Source organism: Beta vulgaris, chromosome 5, assembly GCF_026745355.1.
Source record: "Beta vulgaris subsp. vulgaris cultivar EL10 chromosome 5, EL10.2, whole genome shotgun sequence".
NCBI classification, from domain to species: Eukaryota; Viridiplantae; Streptophyta; class Magnoliopsida; order Caryophyllales; family Amaranthaceae; genus Beta; species Beta vulgaris.
The window spans coordinates 34603245-34623740 of record NC_079206.1 but is presented as its reverse complement, the minus strand read 5'-3'; the positions used below and the strand labels follow the sequence as shown (position 1 = coordinate 34623740).

Genomic DNA, 20496 nt, shown 5'->3' with positions numbered 1-20496 from the left:
TCGGAATGAGATGCCTCTCAACACTATTCTTGAAGTGGAGATATTTGATGTATGGGGTGTAGATTTCATGGGTCGTTCCTTCCTCTTATGGGAACAAGTATATTCTGGTTGTGTGGACTATGTCTCCAAATGGGTGGAGGCTCTTGCTTCTCCAACTAATGATGCTCGTGTGGTTAGTAGATTTTCAAGAAAACTATTTTTCCTCGCTTTGGCATTCCACGGGTTTTGATTAGTGATGGAGGTAAGCATTTCTGGAGAATAAATTTGAAGCTATGCTTAAGAAGTATGGTGTGCATCATAGAGTGGGACTTTCATATCATCCCAAACTAGTGGCCAATGGAGTTTCCAACCGTGAGATCAAAATATCCTAGAGAAGACGGTTGCGACACGAAAAGATTGGGCTGCTAAACTGATGATGCATTATGGGCTATAGGACAACTTCAAACCCCTATAGGTACCACCCTCTATCGTCTTGTTTATGGGAAAGCATGTCATCTCCCTGTTGAGTTAGAGCATCGTGCATTCTGGGCTATTAAGAGCCTCAATTTCGACTCTCAAACGGTGGGTGAGAAGAGACTCCTTCAACTTACTGAGCTGGATGAGCTTCGTCTTCATGCTTATGAGAGTTCTAGATTGTACAAGGAGAAAACTAAGAGATGGCATGACAAGGGCATTGTGCGAGAGTTCAAGGAAGGGATTTGGTTGTTCTTTTTAATTCTCGTCTAAAGCTATTTCCTGGTAAACTTCGTTCGCGGTGGTCAGGTCCATTCAAAGTTCGTAAGGTTTTTCCTTATGGTTCAGTGGAGCTTTGGAACCGCCAGGATGGCACTTTCAAGGTCAATGGCCACATATTCAAGCATTACCGAGCTGGAGATCCTATTGCTGAGAGAGTTGACATCATACTCTCCATCCCTTCATCTGAGTGATAATTGAGGAGGTCGAGCTAATGACCTTAAAACTAGCGCTTATTGGGAGGCAACCCAATTTCCTAATTTTCCATTTTTTTATTTCATTTTGATTTTTTTTTGGAGTGTTTTTGGAGTGAACTTTCATATGTTGGAACACTACTGCAGGAACATGGGAAACAGGGCCAAAACTTCGACCAACTCGAAGACTAACGCTCACTGGGCACCGCCCGGGTCGGTCGGGCGAAAACCGCCCGGACGGGCCCGTAAGACAACATCAATTGGGCAATAATTCGCAAAACGTAGGAAAAAATCTAAGGAAGAAAATTCCGCCCGGGCGGACGCGCAAGCACAGATCAACAAAAATCACAATGCAAGGTCCGATAGTATTCGTAGTGGTGGTGGGTGGTGGCGAGCTAGACTTTTAGTTGTTGGTGGTTAGGTGGATGGGCGAGGGTCTTAATGGGTTGTAATTGGGAGAAAGAGAGAGGTGGAGGAGGTGGTATAGTGGTGCATTGGTTATAGAGTGAGAGAAGGTGGAGGGAGAAAAATAAAAATTGTTAAATACAAAAATACACACAAAAATACAAAAAATCTACATAAAACTATACAAAAGTATAGAAAACTATAAAAATAAATAACAACAGTACAAAAATGTATCAAACCCTTACATGTAGAATCGGTCACCGATTGTTTGACTTGTAATTAAAGTAAATAAAATTGGAATATAACTACTAATATTTTATTTCATAAATTATCTATGTTGCAATTGTTATTTGATTTACTTTGTATTTTTTAATTGTATCGTATATTGCTGTGCAGGATGGGTTAATCAATATTCTTTGCAGAACCAGCTTCAATTAATGTACCCATCAATAACGTTTTATGATAATGACTACATTTTCTTTGGATGTTTCATTTTAGATGTAATCATTCTTTAAGCATTATACAAATAGTATTCCGTTGATTAATGGTCGTTTATCTACACACATTATGTCATTTTATTTAGGATTATGATAATTCGAGGTTCTTAAATCCTTCAAGCATTTTATTTAAGCAGATAATTATTCTGTGCATCGTGCACTTGTGCATGACTTAGTTAGTATATACTTCATCCGTTTCTAATAAGTGCAACATAGAGAAAGTGGGGGGATATCAATAAATGTAGAGAGAGAAAAGTTGGACCACAATAAAGTAGAGTAATTCAAGTAATGAAACAAAAAAAATTGTGATCCGTTTTTGCTTTTGACATATTTGTAATAAGATTGAACTTTTTTTGTACCATTTTGAGATTAGTTGCACTTATTGTAACTATTCCAAGTGAAAAAAAAATATTTCACTTATTGAGAAATGAAGGTAATATACTATATAGATGGATAGTCGTATATAAAATTTTGTAATGTTTCAAAAATAAAGAAAGGATACCAACTACAAAATTATGAGATTGCACGAAGTTTAGCAAGCTATGATCTCATGAGTCAACCGCTGACCTCTTTTAGCGTAGGTCCAAAACGTGGGCGACAGACAATGCCAGAAGCGATAAACCTCATAAACACCCAAAACGCAAAGAGCCCGTATTTCCACTTTTTTCGTCCTTTCCCCACACTTTTCTTTTCACATTTAACATTCCCTACCACTTCCCCACTTTTATTTTTTATCATCCAACCAAACAAAACCCAATAATTCTAGACTTTCACCAAAATTTCCCCTCTTTATCGCAGTTTCCTCGATCATCATCAACTTACATAATCTTTTTCGTGTCCAAACTGTTTACTGCTGCCCAACTCATTTTTTAGTCAAAACAATCACGCCTCGAGAGAAAAGTACAAGTATGTTGTTTTTCTAGAGAAGAGAAAAAGAGATGGCAACCTAATTTTTGTGATTGTGGAACAGTGGATGATATAATTTTGTTTTTGGGTTTGAGCTTTTCGCACCGGATGTACGTGACCAAAGTTGTTTTTATTTTATTTTTTGTTTGTTGTTCGATAAAAATTTTAGCTTATTGAATATTCAGTTAGAACACAAAATTATAGACTTAAAGTATATATATTGCGTGTTCGATAGAGGTTTTGATAGTTTTATATAGTGGGTACAATTTTTAATTGCTTGATTTCTATGGGAGCTTGCTGGAGCAAACGGATCAAAGCTGAGAGTCCTCTTCACACCGGTATTAATGATTTTCTGCCGTTTTTTTCATGTTTTATTATTGGATTTTTGTTATTGATGATAATTACTGATATTGGATAGTTTAAGGGTTTCAATTTCATTTAGTTTTTTCAGTCATTTTTTGCATAATCTTTTTCTATGATTAGTTTTTTATTCTGTAGAATATCATGTTCTAATACTTTTATATGTTAGTTTCTTATAAATTTCATTTGCCCTTGTTTTGCAGTTCCTGTCTTAGTGTCATAGAGTAATAATCGATATTTTTGGATATGAATTTCATCAACAGAGTTATATAGTGTTCTGTATGATGATTCAGTCATTTAAAGCTCATATGGCTGATTACTGTTCGGTCAATACTTGCAAAATTTGATATGAAATACAAGAATTGCCCATATTCATTTTTCTAAGTAGGCTAGTCTGGCACTATAGCAGGGTATAATTCCAGAACTGGCAGTAAGGATGGCAAAGATTGGAGTAATAGCAAACTCTCGTCCGCCTCAACACCCCAGACTCCTCGCAGCGAGGGGGAGATTTTGCAGTCTTCCAATTTGAAAAACTTCAGCTTCAATGAACTAAAGACAGCGACTCGGAACTTTCGTCCTGATAGTGTATTGGGGGAAGGTGGTTTTGGTGCCGTGTTCAAGGGATGGATTGATGAGCATGCACTTACTCCCACTAGACCTGGAACCGGAATAGTGATCGCTGTTAAGAGGCTTAATCAAGAAGGGCCTCAGGGCCATAAAGAGTGGTTGGTTAGTATCATGCATCCCTCCTGTCTTTCTGTTGATTATATTCGTTTTGTGATTGTTATTAACTTATTTTTATTATGCTTTTTGTTAAACTACACGTGTTTTGATGTTTATTTCACCTATAAAATTATGTTAGTATGAGGAATTGTAAGAATTTGTATATCATCTGAAAATATAATTGTGTGTTTTTCATTGGATTCTGGAGTATGCGAAATGAGTGAACTTGTTAATTTTATTTTTATGGTTGACAGACAGAGATTAACTATCTGGGGCAATTACGTCATCCAAACCTTGTGAGATTGATTGGTTATTGCTTAGAAGAGGAGCACCGCCTACTCGTGTATGAGTTTATGCCTCGTGGGAGCATGGAGAACCATCTTTTTAGGAGTGAGTCTCATACTCCTATGTGCTGCTCGCTTATTACTTATTTATCTGTTGCACTCTGTGAGTTAACTTAATGGCCTTCTGAAATATGTGGGATAGGGTCTGCACATTTCCAGCCTCTTTCTTGGAGCCTGAGGATGAAGATAGCTCTTGGTGCTGCGAAGGGGCTTGCTTTTCTTCACAGTGATAAAGCTCGAGTTATATATCGAGACCTTAAGACTTCGAATATTTTACTTGACGTGGTAGGCAAACTGCTTTGTGTACTTGATGCTGTTCTATTGAATGAAAAGGCTATCAGATTATGTGAATGCTCATTTGCTGTTGTTATGTGCATTGCAGCATTACAATGCAAAACTATCTGATTTTGGGTTAGCCAGGGATGGACCTTCTGGTGATAAAAGCTATGTTTCTACGAGGGTCATGGGAACTTATGGATATGCTGCACCAGAATATGTCGCAACAGGTATGCTTTTCATGCCTTGTTGCTTGTCTTGAGAGTCTCAAGTACAAAGTCTTCCCTTCCTGTCCAGCAATTGGTGCTCTTTAACCTTGTATTTCCATGGTGCAATAATTATGTCTTTAACTGTTAACAACTAAAACGTATAATATCTTTTTGATGGGCTTCAAAGATTCTCACTATATGATTGATGCATAGAGAGTCTTTCCTATGTTCTGAGAATTGTTGATGTCAATTGAAAGTAAGCTTGTATACTCTGTCTCAATGTCAGTGTAATTGTAAGAAGTGCTTATGCACTGACTGTTCCCGGTTTTAAACGCAGCGCTAGTGCTACTAGCTCTGAGTTGTATTTTTCTGGAACTATCGAGTGCTGGAGTGTAGTTCATGGTCCATATATGCAGCAGCCATCATACTACCGCGGCTGAGTAAAACCATCTTACAATCCAAATTTCCGATAATCCAATTTTTATCCGGTCTGATTATTTGGCTACTCGATCTGAAAGATTATCCGATCCAAATCTCAGATCTCATACCAATTCAGATACTTAGTTTTTGGAATGTTGGATATCGGATAATGATGTTTTTTCGTCTATTGGAATGAAGAACAATACTCTGAATACTGTAGTCTCACTTGTAGCTATGTAAAGATTCGAACTTTATATGTTTAAGGTATAAAGATTGGATCTTTAAGTGGGATAGGCTCTATTGTTTCCTCGAGAACTAGATGATCTCTCACTCACCTCGATTAGGAGATGCACACAAACCTCGATTTGTATGTTCTTGGTTCACAACCAACATTCAATGCAAGCATTCTAATTACTTTAAACAAAACGCCACAAGAAGGGGAATTTGGGGAATGGATAACAAAATAGTTAGTGGGTAGTGGGTAGTGGGTGTGTGAGAGTTGGTTAAAAAGTATCTCAGTGGGTTGTCTATAAATAAGGGAAGAGGGAAATGAGAAAGGTATTGGAAAATCGTGGGAACTTGGCTGGAAGAGAGTGAGCCTCTCGAAGCGCATACTATTTTGTATTCTCATTTCCTTGTAATACTAATATTACACCACCTTCCTCTATCTGTTTTCTGCTTGTTATGTAATTTTCTTTCTTCCTTCTCTGATTCATCTTCCTTGGTTATCACATTGTGTCGGGTTAGCTGTTTGGGTGGTTTGACTTGATTCGGTGAACAGAGTTCAACACACTTGAAAGGAGCTCGTTTCTGGCTGAATTTTTTTTTTCTATTTTAAAATGGCACCACCGACATCATCTTAGAGGCTGAATCTGTTGGAAGCTCATATGGTAGGTCTGCAATCCATTGCTGAACAGATCACGAGTTTAGTGAGCTTGGAGGCTGAATCTGTTGGAAGCTCATATGGCAGGTCTGCAATCCATTGCTGAACAGATCACGAGTTTAGTGAGCTTGGCCAGTGATGCAGCCAAGCAAACCATTGCTTACCAGATCACTAGGAGAATGGAGGAAGCGATGAGAAAATGTATAGAGGACTAGGATTTGGCGAATTTCCTGTTCGAAGTGAGGATTAATCAAACACGAGAGAATATCGAACGATCCTTAACGATAATTCGCTCGGAGGAAGAGAAGTTTCAATCACAGATGAGAACAATGATATCAAATCTCCAATCAAATTAGGCCCGCAACTCAAAACACGAGATTAGTGAGATTCGAGGAGGATGAATTGAATCTTCGAGGAAAACCACCGGAAGAATGCAGAACTCATAATTGGTTTGGGGTTGAAGGAATTCTGGGTGAGAATGAAGTGTTTGAGGAGGGTGGATCTGGAGGCACATCAGGATATGAGTGGGACAAAGGTGGGGGGTATGGTGGTGGAGGAACTTGGAGGGACCGAAAATGGGATATGCCCAGGTTTGAAGGCGCGGATCCAGATGGATGGTTCCTGGGAGCCGAGAAGTTTTTCTCGTTTTACAGGCTGACGGAAAGGAGAAATGGGAGGCGGTCGTGGTATCTATGGGAGAATAAGAGAAACCTAATTGACTGTTGGGAATGGCTCAAGGAATTTGTACTGCAACAATTCCGGCTGACGAATTGTGGATCTCTACACGAACAATGGTTGGCCACAACCCACACCACCGCCGTTCTTGAATATCGTTGTCGCTTCATAAAGATGGCTGCAACATTGGAGAAAATTCTCGAAAAAATCTTATTTACGGGCTCAAAGAGGATATCTAAATACATATGAGAGTTTTGAACCCATTGACTTTGGAGCAGGCCCTGGATATTGAGGAGAAAAACCGGGTTATTGGGCTTAAACGCAGCGGGCTTAACTCTTATAAATCCAACACTTATTCCCTTTGTAACCGTGGCTCAAATTCTTCCCATTCTCATAGTTGTCACGGTGGCCCACTCGGGGGAAAGAGTTGGAGCCAAGTGAATCTCAATCCTGTGTGAATTCACCTAAATCAATGCTCAATGCTTACCAGAAGCTTTGGGGAGATGTGACAACTGGGAGAATGAGTGTTGCAAGAGAAGCGGGCTAAAAGAATGTGTTTCAAATGCGATGAAAAGTGGGGCCACGGCCACCGGTGTCGGAGAAAGGAATTGAGCGTGCTGCTCCTGGATGATCTGGAAGATGATGAGCCCGAGGGAGAATTAGCCACCAGCGAGCCACCTACGTCCTCAATGGAAGACACTCCAATAGAGGTATCTCTTAATTCCGTTATTGGCTGGAGTTGGATAAACCCTAAAACTATCAAGAGGTGGTAGTGATTATCAATCCGGGGGCTATACACAATTTTCTATCTCTCACTACCAATTTCTCACTACCATTGACAAATTGTCGATTCGGATAACAACATTTGCGGGCTTTGGGGTATCCTTAGAAGATGGTCAAGCAGTTCGAGGGACCAGAGTGAGTGTGTAAGGGTGTAATTCTGTAGTTAGATGGAGGAGTTGAGGTGGAGACTGATTTTCTACCTTTGGGGATTGGAAATTCAGATGTCATTTTAGGGGTCCACTAGTTAGAATTGTTGGGTACACTGGTTAGTGATTGGAAAACTCAGAAGATGAGTTTTGTGGTCGATAGAATTCCAATCAAGTTAAAGGGTGATCCATCTTTAGCTCAGTCCAAAATTTCACTTAAGGCAATGTGCCAATGTTACGTAGTTTGTGCAAGGAAGGTGGTGGGTTATGGTTGGAATGTAATTAGATTATGAGCTATGAATTGTTATCAGTAGCAAGTGCAACAAACAATACCACCATTTTTACGCAACCTAATTGAGCACCATCAGGGGGTTTTTGATGTACCATTGGGGTTACCTCCACAGCGAGGACATGAACATGCTATAGTGCTCAAAGAAGGGAGCAACTTGGTGGGAGTTCGACCGTATAGATACCCACAATTTAAAAAGATGAGATCCAAAGACTCATCAAAGAGATGTTGGCAGTAGTGATAATTAAGCCCTCCAGCCCATTTTCCAGTCCCGTCATCTTGGTAAAAAAGAAGGATGGATCTTGGCGGTTTTGCGTAATAGGGTTTTGCGTAATAGATGAGTTACTCGATGAGTTGTAGAGGGCTTCAATATCTTTTATATTTTGTAAACCGGACATCAAAGCGGGATATCATAAGATTTTGGTGAAGCCCGAAGATATGCATAAGACATCATTCCGTACGCATGAAGGGCATTACGAGTTCTTGTTAATGCCTTTTGGCCTCACGAATTCCCCGACGACATTTAGACACTAATGAATGAGGTATTTAGACCTTTTTAACGGCGTTTTGTGCTTGTTTTCTTCGACGACGTACTCATCTACAATAGAACCTACTGAGTGAGAACATGTTGAGCATTTAAGAGTGGTGCTGTATACCTTGGCACATCACTAGCTCTTTGTTCATATGAAGAAGTGTGATTTTTGGAAGTATGAAGTTGCCTACTTAAGCCATATAATTTCCAGCAAAAGGGTGGCAAATTGAGGCTATGTGGGAACGGGAAAAATCAAAGAACCTCCACGAACTTCCGAGGATTTTTGGGTCTCACGGGGTACTATGCCCACATTGCTCGTCCTTTGACTGCCTAGTTAAAGAAGGATAGTTTTGGGTGGTCCAAGGATGTCACAATGGTCACGGCGCCGGTATTAGCAATGCCGATAAATTGTTTGTTATTGAGACCGATGCATTGGGGTATGGAGTGGGAGCAGGGCTAATGGAAGAAAGCTAACGTATCACTTTTTAGAGCAAGTTGTTGGGTCCCTAGGCTCAGTTGAAGTCAGTATACGAGAAGGAGCCTATAGCCATTTGCCTTGCTGTGCAAAAATGGAAACAATATTTGTTGTGGCCACGTTTTGTGATCCGTACCGATCAACAAAGCTTACGTTACATTACTAACAACGTGGAAATAGGTGTTGAGTACCAAAGGTGGGTAACTATATTGATGGTTTACGATTTTGAGATACAATACAAGCCGCGGGCTGCCAACCGCGTAGCTGATGCGTTGTCACGTAAAGATTTTTGCTAGGAGTAGTGGAGCTCGGGGCTATGATTTCTATTCATGGCGTGGGACTAGGGGGATTTGGAGAGAGCAATAGAACAAGATTCTTGGTGGTCCAGATGAAGAAAGACATTCTTAACAGGGGTCGAGTCCCACACTCCCGCCACAAGCACTTCACTGTAGTGGATAATGCACTCTTGTTCAAGGGGTGGTATGTCATTCCCACTTCTTCGCCTTTCAATCCCATTCTTTTACAAAACTATCATGATCACTCATAGGAGGACATGCGGGGGATCGAAAAACTTACTTCAAAATTGCAGCGGAATGGTATTCGCAAGGCATGCGCCGCGATATAGGCCACTATGTACACCATTGCACAGTCTCCGAGCAACAAAAAGTAAGTAACCAGCAACAGGAGGTCTCTTGCAACCTTTACCCATTCCATCTCATGTTTGGGATGATTTGTCCATGGATTTTATTGAAGGGTTACCGGTATCGAAGGGAGTGGATACAATTTTGGTGGTGGTAGATCGGTTATCTAAGTATGCTCATTTCCTGATTTTGCGATGCCTTAATAGTTTGTGAACTTTTTATGAAGGAGATTGTTCGTCTCCATGGGTTTCCCACCTCTATTGTCTCCGATAGAGACCGCATTTTCATGAGCATATTCTAGAAGGAACTCTTCTGCATTCATGGTACAAAACTTAAGAAGAGTATCGCATATTATCCACAAACGGATGAACAATCTACAATTGTCTGATAGAGTTTGGAGACGTATCTGCGTTATTTTGTTGGCGGACAACCGAAATCGTGGGCAAAATGGCTGGCTTGGGTGGAATTCTCCTACAACACTTCTCGTCATTTGTTTACCAAGATGACCCCCTTTTAAGGTCCTTTACGACACAGATCCCCCTATTTACTCCGCGTTGTAGAAGGCCACATTCAAGTTGATAGTCTAGATGCCTTATTGCAAGAAAGAGATGCACTTCTGGATGATCTTCATGTTAACCTGATGTGTGCACATACACCTTATTGATGCACTTTTGGATGATCTTCATGTTAACCTGATGCCTTATTGGGTGCTGATGAGAAGAGAAGGGAGGTTAACTTCAATGTGGGAGATAAGATATTTTTGAAGTTACAGCCATATCGCCAGAAATCTTTGGCCAAACGCCCATACGAGAAATTGGTTGCTCGCTTCTATGGTCCTTTTTCGCAGCGAATTGGTCCATTGGCATGTAAGCCAAAATGTTTCTCAACTCAAGAAAGTTGTGGGACAGTTACCGGTGTTACCTACCAGACCTGAATAACTTTCCTCTGACTTTGGAGCTCATGGTTGAATCGGGAGAATTATTGGAGGTAAAATGTATTAATCAAGGCACCGATACTCGTCTAATAGCTTTCATTAAGTGGAAAGGTTTGCCTACCTTTGAAGCTACATGGGAGGATGTGGCTGGACTTAATCATCGTTTTCCTTGGTTCCAGCTTGAGTACAAGGTGAATCTTTGGGCGGATGGTAATATGATGAATCATACACCTTAGGTGATAACATACAAGAGGCGCCATAAAGAAGGGGAATTTGGGGAATGGACCACAAAACAATTAGTGGGTAGTGGGTGTGTTAGATTTGGTTAAAAAGAATCTCAATGGGTTGTCAATAAATAAGGGAAGAGGGAAATGAGAGAGGTATTGGAAAATTGTGGGAACTTGGTTGTGAGAGAGTGAGCCTCTCGAAAGCTCATACTATTTTGTATTTCTCATTTCCTTGCAATACTAATATTATACCACTTTCCTTTATGTGTTTTTTGTTGCTTGTGTAATTTTCTCTCTTCGTTCTCTTATTCATCTTCCTTAGCTATCACATTGTGTTTGGTTAGATGTTTGGGTGGTCTGACTTAATTCACATAAACGTAGTTCACCACGCGAACTAGTTAGGATGTACAAGGAAATGAAGCATCCTTCACACGCCTAACTACTTAGAACCACATGGAAATGAAACTAACACTCCTACTTGTATGCTAACTCCTAAAACAAGGTAATGAACCAAACTACAAGGAAATGAAACAAACTAGTCATAAAACAAATCAAATACATAGTTTCCTAACACATCGGAACTACATAGAGTGTCCTAACAAAACTAGAACTTGTAATAATGATGCCTTCACGCACACATCATACTCCCCCTCTTAAATTCAATTTGTCTCAAGTTGTGTCTATGCATAAGATCACTCACACTCAATGTAGCACAAATGTCGTGTGTGAGCAACACCTTATAGGTCTCATAGCCAATTTTCTTCGCAACCTTGAATGGATCCTTATCAATAGGCTCGACATGCTTATGGTTTATATGTAATGAAAGCCATACATAATCCTTTTTGTGCAAGTGTGGACTATTGCGCTAGCTTTGCTCGCCTTTCCTTGTTGTTGTTAGACACATCCAAGACTTCTTCCCTACAAGAACTTAAGCATACATGAGGTTTAGCTACAACAGCCATGCTCGGGCTTGGTGCGCTCGTTGAAGTAGCAGGCATACCTAGGGAATTAAAACTCTCCCGTTCTATTACAGAACGACAGTTCTGTAACGGACTTTTGATTTGCCGTTCCGCGAAATTCCGTTATGAAATGCCCACAATAAAATTCACCTATTTCTCGCCGCGTTGTCCGTTCCTTAACGCGAACTCGCCGTGTTAGAACGCTTTTATCCCCGTCAAATATGTTCTTTTCAAACATTGGCCAAATTCTTTTTATGATTTAATTATAGGAAAATGATATACATAGCCCTTAGGGGTATGTATAAGGTGCTTAAAATGAAAATAAAATATTGAATTAAGCATTTATTACCTCAGTTGATGTGAAAATATGTCTTGAATTCTTAAACTGTTTCCATTCAAAGAAATGTATTTAATGCTTATATGTAGCCCTAAGGGCTACATATAACATTACCCTTAATTATATAGTTGATGAAACATGATCTTCTAATAGATTTGATTATATTATGTTGTAATGATGCTTCATGAACTAAAAAAATGCAAATAAGGTTGAAACATATTTATGTGATTTTTTTTTTTTTAAATTCACGCCGCGTTGGCTGCGGAACGTTCTATTTTCCCGTTACAAGAACGTGACCGTTCCCGCGACCGCAGTTTTTTTTCCAGGGCACACCCTTTGGAGGCATAGGCTTTAATCCTATTCTTTCCCCATCCTTCAACACCGTATATGTTGTCTCTTCCATGATGAATCACACTTCTGTTTGGTTGCCATGGGTGACGCAACAACAAAGCACAAGCAGCAAGAACCATGTCACACCATAGTTGATCCATATAGCCACTGAAGCAAGTGCTTGCCCACACGCGACTCTTCTCATCCAACCAACTCAGTTTATATGGCCTAGGATGCTCGCTAGTAGGTATTTTTTGCATCATCAATCATAGAATAGGCACACACATTAGTACATGATCCACTATCAACAATAACTGAAAACAACTTACCATTGACCAAGGCATCTATTTTTAAACAAATTATCCCTTTGTTGAATGTTTGGTGTGGTGTAGCCATCAACGCTTTGCTCAAGATCAAACCTTTATGCTCCTTCTCCGCTTCAAACATTGGAGTAGCTTGCCAAAAACCCTCGTTCACCACATCCTCCAACGTTTTCTCTTCTTCGTCACACCTTACTGCAGCCAAGTGTGCTTTATGATTCTCCACATAAATTAGGACTTGATTTTGACACGCCCTTTGCAAGTGACCGAAGCCTCTCACTTGACACATCTCCTCTTTCATAGTTTGCTGCCCTTGTGTGTTGTGTCAAAGATTCTTGTGCTTGAGCCCTGTAGTTAGAGGAAGATGCACTCTCATTGTTAAGCTTAGATTCCGCATCTCCCACCTTTGTTCCTTCGGCCCTTTGCGTCAGCTCACAACTACTCTCCCTAGCCCTTGGTTCTTGTTGCCTCTCCACTTTCTTGGCTAGCAAACACAAGTCATCAAACGTTTCATATGGATGGAGTTCCAAAAAATCAGAAATTTTCTTCTCGAGACCAAGAAGGAACTTGACCTTTCAAACTCAAAAATATATGTTTCCACACTCAACTGACTTTGCTGCAAAGAATTCAATTTGATGAAGCTTGTATGTCCTAGGGACGAATCTCTTCTTCCTCTTGGCACACAAATCAGTTCAAGTTGCTAACTCCTCCTCCCCTTCTCTCCTACGCCTATCTTGATAACTATCAAGCCAATCACTTGCATAGTTTGTTAACCTTGAGATAGCATGATCAAAACGCTTGTAATCACCCATGTTTTTATGATGGAAGAGACGAGTCATGCGCCTTGCCTCTCCCAATTCAAGAACGAACCTTAGGCGATTAAACTCGGGAAAGATCTCCAACTTTGATGTCCTCATCTCTCCTCCATCCATTACAAAAAGAACCACCAGTAGGGTTGTTTTTTAAGATAGTAACTTCACGAGTTAAATCACGCATTTGTTCCAGTGTAACATAAGTCCCTAATATTTCTACGAACTGCCATCCGAAAAAAGAGAATTATGTTCGGTGTTTGCCTATTTTATGCCCATTTTGGGAGAACCGCGAATTGAAAAACTAATTATATAGCAAATTATGTTACATTGATTTGTTCACTAAGGAAAGGCATGTGTCGGCTAAGGCAGTCTCGATTGATTTTTCTCCCGTCATAGTATGAACAAGAACAAAGCAAACTTAATCGAACTTCCCCTAAGATTTGAATTTTTTGACAATTTCTTTTCTCTAACTTTCGATTCCAAATGAAGATACCAAATGATGTATTTGCATCTATTGAAATTAAGAACAATACTCTAAATACTCTAATCTAACTTGTAGCTAAGTGAAGATTCAAACTTTATATGTTTTAAGGTATAAAGATTGGATCGTAAGTAGGATATGCTCTATTGTTCCATGGAGAACTAGAGGATCTCTCGCTAACCTCGAGAGGAGATGCACGCAAACCTCGATTTGTATGTTTGGTTCCCAACCAACATTCAATGTAAGCATTCAATTTACTTTAAACAAAATGTAACTACTGAACTTTATTATTGATGAAAACCGAAATATAAGTACATAGAATAGACCTAATTCTAATACCTCTAGCAAAGCTTTAAAAGATAACAAGGAACATCTGTCTAGCTAGGATGTACAAGGAAATGAAGCATCCTTCACACGCCTAACTACCTAGAACCACACGGAAATTAAACTAACCCTCTTACTATTATTCTAACTCCTAAAACAAGGAAATGAACCAAACAACAAGGAATGAAACAAACTAGCTAGCAAATAAAATACATTGGTTCCTAATAGAACTAGGGAACTACATAAAGTGTCCTAGTAGAACTAGAACTTGTATAATTTTGCCTTCACGCACACATCCGATAACCAAACCAATGTCGAAAATAATGATATATTCGATACATTTGCTTAAGTTCTTATTTTCCTTGATAAAAAAGATTTGAACCATATATTTTTTTATTGTATTTTGAAACGCAGAAAGATTTGGATATTGGATATCGTGTAGATCCGTTTCGTTTCGGATACGGAAGTTAGATATTGGTGATTTCGTATATCCATTTCATGCTCACTTACTTGGTACTAGTTCTATGATTAGTTCGTGATGCTATATTATTTAGGAAAAAGTGATGAAAACAGTCTCTATTTTTTATTATTTTTTATTGGTCCCATCTATTGCATGACTTTGCTAAATTTGGTGACCTCATAACCTATCGTAACAGGTTAAAATCCTTACATGTGACATGCACATGATTTTTACAACTTTTATTTTTGTTTTCCTTTGATTTATTTATAATTTTTTTCTTTCCCACCCCCACCCACTCCCCTCTCCCAAGCCCCAAACATCCACCACCACGACAACCCACGCCCCACCTGTCCCCAACCACAGACCCATTCCTAGCACTAACCGCCACCACCAAGACGAGACAAACCGACTGTCAAAACCCTATCCCCCCGAAGCGCCAACCCTCAAAAACTCATCCCCATCCCCACCCCCACCATGGAACCCCAACCGCTAACTTGCGAGAACCACTGTTATCCCTGAAGCATCAACCACCAGCCCCGAAAACCCACACCCACCCCCCAAGAACCCACACCCACAGCCCAAATTGCACCATAAGTTCCAGCAGCAGCACCACCCACTACCACCAACAATTCTTCATTGGACTGCTCACCATTCAAAACACACACACACAACAACAACAATTGAGAATGATTGTAATTACGGAGGACAGCGAGAAAAAAATGAGAGAGGGAGGTGATACCCTTGAATTGGGAAAGTGGGCAAAAATTTAGAATTTTGAGCTTCTGTTCTTAAATCTTAATATTTGGTTTGAAGTTGAAGGCACTCGGTAAACCGGAGTTCCAATGGAGAAAGCCAATTTCAACAGGGAAACTTAAGCTCATCAGTGGCCCACTTTTAGGCTGTCGACTGTGGAGGAATGAAGTGTAGCCATGAAGTCGAAGATGTAGAAGAATGGAGAGAAGTGGAAGGGGGGCTGGGAAAGAGGACACGAGAAAAAAAAAAAAGTAAAAACAGAGAAGAAACTTTTTTGTTAAAAGTCACGTGAGTTTCACGTGACCCTTGGTTACCTGCAACAGCCTACAGGTCAAGGAGACCGTTTTTAACAAATTCATGTGTAAGTTGGGCCTAATAAAAATAATCAAAAGTTGGGACTGATTAGAGAAGATGTCCAATGATTCGGACTGTTTTTATCAATATTTCCTATTATTTATGCTATTAAAATCTTAATGAGTATATCTAAAGAACAATTGACACTTGTGGCTGTGACTCTCTGTTCTATTTCTTTTGGATATCGTATCATTGAGTTTTGCCAGTATTTTATATCAGGTTAGTGTTGATTGTTGTCTGTAAATTGTACTTTGCCTTGGTATAGGTCATCTAACTGCCAAGAGTGACATCTACAGTTTTGGGGTTGTCCTACTGGAAATATTATCTGGCAAACGTGTAATAGACAAGAACAGACCTAATGGTGAGCAGAAGCTGGTGGAATGGGCGAAACCTTATCTCACCAACAAACGTAAAATCTTTCGTGTTTTGGATCCACGAATTGAGGGCCAGTACTCTTTGGATCATGCTGTAAAAGTAGCTACTCTTGCTTTAAAATGTCTCTCTATTGATCCCAAACTGAGACCGAATATGAACATGGTATCCAAAGAACTAGAGAAGCTTCAGGTTCCACAGGAGACTATAAGAAGAGAGACCCACCTGCCAGGCCAACTCACCCGTCGAGCTGTTGGAGTTCAGTCTTGCAGGCATACTCTACAAAAAGCTTCGGGAAGTACCAGCACTTATCCGCAGCCAAGTCCACTTGCTGGCAAATCATAGAGATGATGTATAAATGGTGAAAGGATATATTATATAATTTTGAATTGGAAATTGGTGCAGCAGGTCATAGGATAAAGGAGACAGAATCTTATAAAATCTGCATGCACTAGACTTCTACATATTAAGCTGTCAAGAGTAGTGCATTGTACAGGTCTTTCTTATGTTGTAAGATTTTGTTTCTCGGTCTTGCATTTTGTGACCACTTTGTCATGTGCAGAATTCGCCCGGGGCTTTCACTTCGACACGTCGACGCTTGTGCTCTTTTAGGGAATGGGTGCTCAATCAATGGAATGTTTGCTTTTAGATCTGTTTCAGTGCTTATCAAATAAAAATAGAAGGTTGAGGGAAGCATTCCTATAGAAATGATAGAAGAATTGCTTATCTTCTCATTGATTATTCACACCAATATAGTGCTCCGGTAGGTTTATACAAGTGAGGTAATAAAAACTGATTTAGCTATACAAGATATTGACCTCTAGAATTAAGGAAAATAAAATCACAAGATATTTACACTAAATATTTTTGTTTGAAAGGAAAAGCTCAATAGTGCATTACTCAATGGACAGAGTGTCCGAGAGTACACAGGGATCAATTTCCATAGGATAATGATTCTTCCACACTTGTTCCACCTTAAAAGGCACTATCTTAGCTAGATGATAGGCAATGAAGTTGCCCCATCTTCTAACATGAGACCAAACTACAGAATAAAAATTAGAACTGGAAAATAGAATGTTCTCTAAAACACTATCAAACTTAGATAAGTAAATTACAACTTGAGAAAGGTGGTTAACAAACACTTGACTATTTGATTCCAAGATGGTGTTCTCATAACCATGACACTGAGCAAGTTTGAGGGCAAGGAGAGCTTTACTTTTTGCAATTTCCCCGGGCCACCAAGTTCTCACCCGTCTCGTTGTCGAGAAGAGTACTTCACCTTTGTCATTGCGAGCAACAACGCCCATCCCTATGCACCCCTCTACATTCAATAAGGCGTCCAAATTAAGTTTCACGATACCTGGAGGCGGAGGACACCATCTGTTTATGCTTTGACTGTGGCGAGGCACATTACTCTTATACATCGTTTGAGCATAAGTATTATGCTCCATAATGACCCGTTCAACTCGAGCAAGGAGGACCTCATTCGGTTCAGTTTTGTCTTCAAATACCTTGGTGTTTCTTTCTTGCCATATGCACCACAACAAAACATCAACCTTCTACTTCATCTTGGCACTTTTTCCCTTCCAATTCAGCAAAATATCACACCAACTTTAACACTCCCAAATTTCTCTCTTTTGGAAAAACTTATTTTAATATAAAACTCCTTCGAAAACTTGCGAGTATTACCCCCACATGATAACGTTAAAGGTTTTAATACTAACTACTAACTGAACTTAAAGGGGTGTTAAACCAACTCTCCCTTAAGTAGTGAGAAAGCTCGCTACAACCACCATCGAGCCACAGCTCGCTTACGCGAGAACAATCCACCAGAGCTTGCACGATGCTCTCCTCGGCTATAGAACACCAAAGGCATTGAGCCTCCTCCAACATATGTCGATGTTTAACGAGAGCTCTTGTAGGTAAGCTGTTCGAGCAAAGGCGCCACATGAAATGCTTAACCTTCGGTGAAACATCCAAGCCCCAAATTTCCATCCAAACTTCGTGAAAATGTTACAAATCACCTCCTTTTCCAAGCATATAGGCGGTTTTCGTGGAGTATAGTCCATCTTTGGAATACGTCCAAGTTAGAGAGTCATTGGGGGCTCTCCAATTTAGAGGTATTGATAAGATGTGTTGTTGGTCAGACACATTAAAATGAAAAGATCAAATCAAGTCAAAATTCCAGCCCGAACCCCTCTGCTAAAAGACACCTCCGACTTTTCGTAATTAATTTTCAGCCTGAATGCTTTCTCATATTGGTTGAGAATTTCAACAATAGTGCTGCATTCCTGTCGGTTAGCTCTCGTAAAGAGTGAACTGACATCTGCAAAAAGAAGGTGAGAAACTGCCGGGCCACTTCAACTAGCCTTAGCTCCATGAATTTTTCTCTCTTGCACTTTTTTCGTAACATGTGAGAGAAATCATCAGCAACTAAAATAAACAGGTAAGAAGCAAGAGGATTTCCTTGCCTGAGTCCTCGAGAAGGAGTCACATCCCCACACACTCTTTTATTCAAAATGAAAGAGTACGATACAGAAGAGACACAATCCATCACAAAATTCACCCATCTTCCATTAAACCCCATAGTAAGCAGTTTTTTTCGCAGAAAACCCCATTCCACTCTATCGTATGCCTTACTAATATCTAGCTTCAATGCAATAGTACCTCTGCGTCCCTTACTTCTTTCCTTCATTATATGAAACAATTCAAGGGCAATAATGGCATTATATGTGATAAGTATCCCCGGAACATATGCTCTTGGATTTTTAGACACAACATTAGGAAGAATATTCTTCAAACGCATCACCAAAGTCTTAGTAACAAGTTTATACAACACATTACATAAACTAATAGGTCTAAATTCAACCATAGAAGTTGGAGATTTTACTTTAGGAATAAGAGCAATATTAATTCCGTTCACATGACTTGAGGAAGTCACTCAATGTAAAATATGAGTAATAAAATCAGTCACATCATTTCCTACTATATGCCAGAATTGCTGGTAAAAAAATTGCATGCATACCATTAAGGTCAGGAGCCTTGCACAAATGCATCTGGAGAAAAGCAACATAAATCTCCACTTTTGAATAGGGCTTATGGAGAGTCTCATTATATTCCTCGGTAATGAAGTGGCCAACATGATCAGGTACCTCGTTCAACTAAATCAAACTCGGGAGCGTGGAAGTAAAGAGATTCTTGTAGTACTCACCAATTATCTCTTCCAACTTTTCATCTTCATCCTGCCATATCCCCTCACCATAAAAAAGACTGTCAATGCGATTTCTACGCTTCTTTTGGGATGCTTTATTGTGTAAATAACTCGTGTTTCTATCACCATCTCTAACCTCTAACACTCGGGAACTTAAGTACCAATAGGTTTCGTGTTTTCTGTTGAGATCATCAAGCAAGCCTTCAAGCTTCGCACACTCCTCACAACTCTCCCTCAATATCTCTCTTTGTTGCAACAAATTAAGCGAATATTCCACTTCTGCAATCTTCTTTCCTAACCCGTTAAACATGCCTTTACTCCACATCTTCAATTTCGCACCCACCAAATTTATCTTATGCTTCGTTGTTTATCCCGCATTTTCACTCCATGCGTCCCTCACAACTTGCTCACATGATTCATCAAAAAGCCATGTAGTTTCCAATTTAAATGCCATGTGTTTCTACATTGTGTTATTTGAGCTTGGCTGCAATTTAATCAAAATTGGTGACTGGTTAGAATTGTTTTCAACAAGTGTTCGACAGTAGCTTCCGGGTACATCTGGCACCATGATGGTGATGCAATAAATTTGTCAAGCCTTTCCTGAACTATAGTATCAACTAACTTCCCTCTCTCCCATGTCCACCATTGTCCCGCTAAACCAAGATTTCTAAGAGTCCAACTACTCAAAAGTTCTCGAATATTCTCCATTTCCCTCCTCTCTCTATATGAACCACCATCTTTCTCTTTATGAGATAAACTCTCACTAAAATCACCTCCCAATAAAATTGAAATGGAAACCTCCTCACAAAGACGATGAATAAGGTTCGAAGTGCGATACTTATTGCTCTTGTTGTAATAGGCTTGTTGTTAAAAGCGTTTATTAAAAGCCAATCATAATTATTTTTCGGATACTCTTATTTTATTTGAGTTGGAGTATAATTATATTTTCGTGTTTGCAATGTATTTATTTAATTAATTTTATGAGATTATTATTATTAATATTATTATTATTTTACATTTTGGGTTTTGTGCAATTAGTTGAGCGGTATTTCGCAAATTAGAAAACCATATTCGGTTTGATTCTCAAATCATCCGACCCTTTTGTCACTTTTGTCGTTAATGAAACCAGAAA

At 39.6% G+C, this 20496-nt stretch overlaps 1 protein-coding gene across 2 annotated transcripts; it reads left to right on the top strand.

Moving 5' to 3' along the window:
• The first annotated feature begins 2475 nt into the window (after positions 1-2475).
• On the top strand, positions 2476-16689 carry LOC104893617 (receptor-like cytoplasmic kinase 176). Of its 2 annotated transcripts, none has more exons than XM_010679746.4 (6): positions 2476-3072; positions 3504-3823; positions 4072-4207; positions 4304-4446; positions 4544-4667; positions 16047-16689. In XM_010679746.4, the coding sequence occupies exons 1-6, from the start codon at positions 3021-3023 to the stop codon at positions 16496-16498; spliced, it is 1227 nt and encodes a 408-aa protein (XP_010678048.1). In that variant the 5' UTR covers positions 2476-3020; the 3' UTR covers positions 16499-16689. The 2 variants fall into 2 exon arrangements, with proteins under 2 accessions (XP_010678048.1, XP_010678047.1); XM_010679745.4 differs by having other exon boundaries at positions 3501-3823.
• The last annotated feature ends 3807 nt before the right edge of the window (positions 16690-20496 follow it).